The sequence below is a fragment of the Humulus lupulus genome, chromosome 2 (assembly GCF_963169125.1).
Source record: "Humulus lupulus chromosome 2, drHumLupu1.1, whole genome shotgun sequence".
In the NCBI taxonomy this organism is placed as follows: domain Eukaryota; kingdom Viridiplantae; phylum Streptophyta; class Magnoliopsida; order Rosales; family Cannabaceae; genus Humulus; species Humulus lupulus.
In genome coordinates this window covers 262,692,690-262,699,971 of record NC_084794.1, presented here as the reverse complement: position 1 = coordinate 262,699,971, position 7,282 = coordinate 262,692,690, and the positions used below count along the sequence as shown (strand labels likewise).

The 7,282-nt window shown below is 36.0% G+C and overlaps 1 protein-coding gene across 1 annotated transcript; it reads right to left on the bottom strand.

Moving 5' to 3' along the window:
- Nucleotides 1-233: 233 nt before the first annotated feature.
- Nucleotides 234-7,044, bottom strand: LOC133815438 (receptor-like cytosolic serine/threonine-protein kinase RBK2). Its single transcript, XM_062248278.1, has 18 exons — nt 6,475-7,044; nt 6,324-6,392; nt 6,176-6,232; nt 5,996-6,065; nt 5,433-5,525; nt 4,869-5,117; nt 4,604-4,646; nt 4,388-4,466; nt 4,156-4,289; nt 3,117-3,169; nt 2,478-2,651; nt 1,987-2,388; nt 1,637-1,888; nt 1,392-1,546; nt 1,223-1,302; nt 1,000-1,135; nt 772-921; nt 234-673 (listed from the first exon to the last, which is right to left on the bottom strand). The coding sequence occupies exons 1-18, from the start codon at nt 6,748-6,750 to the stop codon at nt 491-493; spliced, it is 2,655 nt and encodes an 884-aa protein (XP_062104262.1). The 5' UTR covers nt 6,751-7,044; the 3' UTR covers nt 234-490.
- Nucleotides 7,045-7,282: the final 238 nt, after the last annotated feature.

Below are 7,282 nucleotides of genomic sequence, written 5' to 3'. Positions count from 1 at the left end.
GATTTTTAACAATAAATTATCCCTTCAATATTTTAAAAACAAATTTATAATTTTTTTATTGAATTTAAACAGAAGAAAATGAGTTTTTTCTATTTTTTTCATCTCATGTACAATTAATAACAATGTCCGCTGAAAAGTTCAATGCTTACATATTTTAACTACCTATTCTTTAAACTTGGCCAAAAAAAACATGTGGTGAGATAGATAAAAATTACCCACTTAGACAAATGAAATGGAAATGCTGAAAGTACTCAAATCTTTTCATAAACGAAACAACAACCTTTTGAAACACTTTTGCACCATACAATTTTGGCCTTAATAACTTGTAAGCAATATTTATGTTAGAAGTCTTTGATCTATAGTACTGAATTATGATTACATGGTTCCTTCTTTCCTTCCTTTTTCCCATTTGTGTTTTTCTTGATCTTCTTCCAAATCAGAGCAAACTTGTATGGTTCCAAGTGTTTTTTTGACAAAGGAAGGGGCACACTCAATCATCATTGGAGGGGCCTAAAACAGTCTCCATATGTCTATTAATGTCGCTCAAATACTTGGTTGAGTTGTACTCTTCTGCATCAAAAAGCTCTTCTGAATATGTCCGCCGCAGTTTAGACTTTTGGCGCAGTTTTACAATCTCCAAACTGTCCTCCTCGCCTTTCAGAATTTGCACAACCTGCAAATGAAAAGAAAATAAAAACAATGGCTGCAAAATCAGTCACTGGTTTTAGTAACTTGACAGTGTCAAGACACAATGCTCAAATTGGTTATTACTTGGCTCATTTGGGGTCTGTTTGCAGAAGACTGATGAATGCACATTGAAGCTGTCAAGACTACGCGGCTCATTTGCTCGACATCATAGGCTTCACTGAGGCACGGATCCACAAGCTCTTTGAAACTAGTCTTGGAGAGCAAAGGTTTTGCCTGCAAATGATTGTTTGGTGAGGATTGAATTGAGAATGAAGATGCCATGAAATTAGTTGTCTTGAGAAGTTTACATACCCACATAACAAGACTTTTTTGTGAGCTATCTAAAGCTTGGCGTCCTGTGATGAGTTCTAAGAGTAGTACTCCATAAGCATAGACATCAGTTTTCTCATCTACTATACCATGCATGAAGAACTCAGGAGGTAGGTAACTGTTTCATGTTTTTGGAAGAAAGATTTAGAAGCCATAAAACAAGACATGAACATAAAAAAAAAAAAGAAGTCTTGGATTTACAAACCCAAATGTGCCTTCGAATTTTGACACAATATGGTGAGTCCACTGGTCAGGTAGCCACTTTGCAAGCCCAAAATCTGATATCTGAATCCAATTGAAGATAAGAAAAGTATTGTATTTGATCAATGCTGTAAGTGGATTCATAAGGATTTGAGTGTTGTTTGGTGGTGTACCTGAGGTTCAAAATCCTCTGAAAGCAAGATGTTAGAAGCCTTGATGTCTTTATGAATAATTCTCCTTTGACAACCTTCATGGAGATATAGAAGGCCTACAGCAGTGCCTAAAACGATTTTGTATCTGACTCCCCAGTCAAGTTTCTCCCTTGGGCCTAATTATATGAAGAAATTAGCTAAAAGTTTTTGAATAAAAGAGCTTTTGATGATTTTGAGAAGATGGAGATTTATCGAGGAGGACAAACCATAAAGAATAGATGAAAGGCTCCCATGTGGAGACAAATCAAGAACAAGGTGCATTCCACCTTCAACCCCATATCCAATAAGTTTGGCTATGTTGGGATGATCAACATGAACTATAATCCCAAGCTCAGACAAGAAATCTGCTGTCATTTCTTCTTGGCTTCCTCTTGTCAGACGTTTAACCGCAACGAGCTCACCATCTTCCAATTCCCCCTTGTAAACCTCAGCATAGCCTCCCTCACCAATCAAATTCCCTTCACAAATACACAAATGAGCAACAACAAAAAAAATGTAAATCTCTTGACATTAACCAGTAGGTAAAATTAAGTGATTTAGAGGGACAAAGAAAGACCTTGACTGAAGTTGTTGGTTGCAACTTGGAGCTCGGATAGCGAAAAGTTCTTCCATGAAGACTTGAAGCAACTAAGTTCAGCATCTAAAGAAGCATTGGTGGGAGGATTCAATGGTGGGACCATTTCCTCTCTAATTCTTTTGCTCTTTCTTCTTGTGAATTTTGAGACACCCTTTAGAGGAGGGAAGGTTTGGAACTTAATGTGTGGTCCTTTCTTAAGTATTCCAAAGAAACCGCGCCAGTGAGTGGAAGCTCTCTCATCTGAGTCTGAAGTGCTGGCTTTCGAAGAAGCTTCTTCGACATCCAAGCTTCTTGGACAATCCTCAGGACCTCTTGCTATACATGAATCCTCATACTCTTCCTCTCCCTCTGCAGCCTCTTCAAAATCTAATGATCTCAAGTCTAAAAATGCAGAGTAAAAACCAGAACAACAGTCAATAGTCAAATACCATTACAAGGAGAAGAGATCAAAGGAAATTTGACTAGATTACCTTGACTTGAAAAGGAGTTAGAGTAGGCAGATCTTAAAGTCCTAAAGCTGGAAGAAACTTCTCCAACCTGGTCCTGCTTCGCTTTGGCAATGTCACGGGAGCCATTGCTGCCCATGAAAATCACCACAATGTCAACAAGAGAAGATACATAAAATGTGACAAGAGAGGAAAGAGCTTAAAAGGAGCAAACTATAACAAGTATTGGCATTAAGTTGAAGCGAAGGGCCAAAATGATATTGGAACAAATATCTCACAATAATACCAATAGAAACAATTGAAACTTTGTCTATATAATAAAAACATGTGGCAATATTCAAATACAAGACAAAGAAAGAGACAACGTTGTGTAAATTCCCCTAGTTCAATTGTAAAACTCATGTGGTGAAAGAAAAAATGTATGTGGAAAACAATTTTGCATAGGAAGAAAAAACAAAAGTTGTGTTTTTGGCTATTCCAATATACAATGAGATAAGCATATCAACCTTTCTACTTTGTCATTATATTAAGCATGAATTTACAGAGAAGCTAAAGAGTCAAGGTTTTGAAGATTACTGCACAGGAAAGCGAAATCCACCAAAAGCAGAAGCAAAGAGCTGAAAAGGATTCATCCATTAAAAAAGGAGGCGAAAATATTATTACCCTGAAGAAAAAGAAGGAGAAGAAGAATGAGATGAAGATGAAGATAGTGAATGCTGAGACATTTTCCATGAATTTTCAAAGTTGGCCAAACCAGATAAGCCTCAAATTCAAAGGGTATTCAAGGAAATTACAGATACAAAAACTCACAGCCAGACCAACTCATGACAAGGAGAGACCAAAGCCAGCGGCTGGGACGATTTTTCTCTTCTTCTTTCTCTAATTATTAAAAAAAAAAAAAAAAAATCACAATGCACCGATTTTTCATCCTTAAAAATCGTTTGTTTGTAAACGAGGCATTTTTTATTGTGCTTAAATAGATTGGTTACATTGTGCAATCAGTTTGTAAGAATAAATAAATGTATTAATTTAGCATGTTTAAGGGGGTATGTATGTCCTGTCTCCATTGGCTTTCAAGCAAGCACGTAGTGATTGGTGTTATTTATCTCCCAATCTAATTGCTTAGTTATATGTATACAGCTTCTGTCTTCTGGGTGTTTGACACGTGGAATTAACTGCCAACGGTTTGAAACCAAATGTCCAGCTTTATCATTTCTTTTAATATATATTTTGAAGTCTAAACTAAGATGCCTTTGGTATGAAGATTCAGCCTAATCACTCAAGTTTCAATTTGTGGAGAGTCACTCAGAATCTATATCTTTATATACATATATAAAAGATTTATATTTTCATAGTTTGTCAATCGGTCCCACATAAGATTATTTTTTTGTCCTTTTTAGGATGGACTTTCTACAAGGATTAGAAGCTCTTTTGATTCAATCCTTCTTAAAATCAAAGAATTTTTTAGAAAAAAATATTGACAAGAAAAACTTCAGTAGATTTAAGAGATCATTTTCTAAACAACATTAGACACTCCCCACTTTGATCAAGATGGCCAATCAGAACTCAGAAGTGTGAGAACAAGTCAGCACTGACAAAATATTTATTTGGCTCCAACACGAAGAAGTGATGAGTTTAAAAAGAATGATTTCATTACATACTATTTTGTTTCATATTTAACAACTCGTGAGGTTGGACAAACTAATTTACAAACTGTGGTTGTTGTGGCGGAGGTGGGGCATTTGAATTGATATTGCGACTTATCAATCCCTCAAATATAGCATAAAGGTCCTTGTTCTCTGGACCAAAAATCTCATCAACCTTTTGTAGAGCCTCCTGAAACGTTTTTGTAGATAAAATAATCAGAATAAGAACCGCTCAAGGGTATTAAAATGAACACAAAGAGAGAGAGAGAGAGAAAGAGAGAGAGATACCTCTTTTGTCTGCTTGTGAGAATTTAGTTCCTTCACATTTGAAAGGAATGCACCAAACTGTTCGTAAGACAAACGACTCCTGGTGGCAACAAAAGAAGGAATCACCGAAGGAAGTAGGCATTTAATTAGCATAGAAACAAATGAAAATTTGTGAAGCATCAACCCAACTTCTACTTAATTTGTATCCAAATTCAATTAGTGTTTGTGTTTATTTACCTGACTTGGCGAAAAAACTCCTTTCCATCAACCCGAGTTCTTGCTGTCACAGTTCAACAAGATGATTAAAGTCAGATAAATGCTTAAAGAATCATTATGCCGTGCAAAAGAATCATTCTGGTAGGCATATCTACCACTGATTCACTAGGTATATATCAATAAGAGAAACTCTGTTCAACAAGGTAGTCAAGAGCTACCATATCCGAACCCTTAAACTTGGTCAAATTGCTTATAAGTTTTATGTAAAGAAGGTTTTCAAACTAACCAGTTTGTGAAGCTGGATCAGCTCCATAATGACCTGAGGTTGCAGAACCGAACCTATCTTCAAACATGCCTCTTGAAGTTGAAAACGACATTGCATGTCGCCTTGGGGACACGGGTTTAGACGTCTTTGTTGGGGAGACCGATGCAGAGACACTTGGAGGTGATCCAGGAGGTGTTAGACGAGGCGTACTAGTCTGTGATGCCAACAGGAGACCAGGTGATACGCGAGGCCTTGAGGTTGTCATTGTAACTATGAGAAGCAGATATAACAAGTTTAGTTTAAAGTTAACAATCAGCTCAAGAATTTTGCATCACCTAGTAAAATAATGATTGAGACACAAATTTTATATTCAATTCATCAATTATAGAATGTGTTTAATCACCCATGTTTCTTCAAAGCAGGACAACCATGTTCATAGAAAGTTAAAAAGTATAGTCACATCAAAATGAGCGTAAATTATGTGTTTCTAGCCTCACTATGATCACAATTTTCTTTTTTCACAGTTTAATGGTATGCTATAGCCGACACTATAATCCATAATCTGAACATATTAAGAGTTTATACCTTCTGTGTCACGATCTTCAGGAACTGAATTTCCCACTTCAGAGCAGTGACTCTGCATTGAAGATATTCTGGATATAGCCGAAGGATCATCTTCTGAAACAAATTGAACAAGCAAAGTTGATGTGAATTGCTTTATGTGCCTATTCAAAAGTCTAAAAGATGGATTTTGGGATATGTTTGTCATTTGATAAGAATCATAGAGAATAGACTAGGTAAAAGATTTCAAATGATCAATTTGAGCAAAATTTCAATTTCTCCAAATTGGAGTGATTCTAAAATAGAAATTTCCACTCAATTGAGTCATCATACAAAATAAAACATCTCCCTTTTCTCCTTACATTGCATTATCATACCAAACAAGATAAAAGGATTATCATTCCGTCATTTCTACAATTTACCATCATTAAGACATAATAAACCTTCACATGAAATTATGAAAATGCAGTTTGTGCATGCAAAAGCATATTAACAAGATTATACAATTATATTAATTAATTGGCGCAAAATTGCCTCATTTTAATTTCTAATAATGAAAACCCAATTAAGCAAGTAGCATAAATAACCTCCAATTTGTGAGGAAGAAGACAAACTGGGCTGGCTTTGTATTTTAGCCACAATATCTGGAGCTCCAACCTGTGAATAAAATTACAGAAATGAAACAAAACCCAAATTATTATACCCAAAAATTAATCCCAAAAAAAATCATAATTTGAGTAAAACCAATTGCTAAAAAAGAAACTTACAGAATTGTCATCATCTTCTTGGAGTGATCGCATAAGCGTCTTTCTAAACACCTCCAACTATCATGATCATATAACACACAAATAAATGAACAAATATACATACATATAAGACTAATATAACACTATAAATTCTCTGGAAATATTTCACCTTCGACACATCTTTGTTGAGCTTCTTAACGAGGTTGCTCAGAGTCGCATTCTCTTTCACTAAAGTTTCCTACAATGACACAATTTTCAATTATTAATTTTAATTATTAACAAAAATTATATGTGCAATTCTGAGTCGGGTCGGGTCGGACTTTTTCATGCTCGGCTATGGCGAGTTTATCGGCGGTTTGGGAAAGAGAAGCGTCGAGAGATTGAATCTGGGATTGAAGGTCGGCGATGACATCATCCTTCTCGGCGAGTTTGGCGCGTAAATCAGACGACTCAGATTCGAGAGCTGAGACACGTGTCGAGAGAGCAATGGAGGTGATTTTGCGGGCCACGTCGAGCTGTTCGAAAGGATCAGACGGCAGTAGTTGCAATACTTCCTCGGGAAGGTCAAACCCAACCGGTGATTCCTTAGCCAACATTTCTCTTTTCTCTATTCTATTCTATTCTAGTCTCTCACTCTCACTACCACTTTTAGTTTTTCATTTTTTTTTTATATATTTGGTTTGACTTTTTATTCATTATTGTGTGTTTTTTTTAGTTAGTAATGTAAATATATCTTATATCACTATTTATTTATCTCTGATTTTTGTGATTTTATCTTAGTGTGGAGGTGGGGAAGAAGATTGGGTGGACAGAGAATTGGCAAGGAAGTGAGTGTTGTTGATGTTTTTGGGAAGAACTTGTGGTTGATAAAGGAGTAAGAGGCTCTTGAAAGGATAGGACCTTACTTGAGTTGAGAAGAGAACAAAATCATCATCTTCATTTTGTTCTCCTTTAATAGGTTGTGGTGTGAAAGGTCATTTAGGCTGGATGAGAGTAATGGGCCGATCTTTGAAGCTTATTAGGCCATGTATCGACATTGAGTTGTGCCTTGATAAAAGACTTGATGATACAAGAAAGTTTCATTAGATATGCAAATGTATATGACATGGGCCTGGGTACAGGTCCAAC

What these genes read in the sequence shown, in the direction of transcription:
- LOC133815438 (XM_062248278.1), bottom strand. Translation starts at nt 6,750, where the DNA reads ATGTTGGCTAAGGAATCACCGGTTGGGTTTGACCTTCCCGAGGAAGTA. An exon ending in TCAACAAAGATGTGTCGAAG is followed by an intron (nt 6,233 to 6,323) that starts GTGAAATATTTC and finishes TGATCATGATAG; the next exon opens with TTGGAGGTGTTTAGAAAGAC. An exon ending in TGAAGATCGTGACACAGAAG is followed by an intron (nt 5,118 to 5,432) that starts GTATAAACTCTT and finishes TGCTTCTCATAG; the next exon opens with TTACAATGACAACCTCAAGG.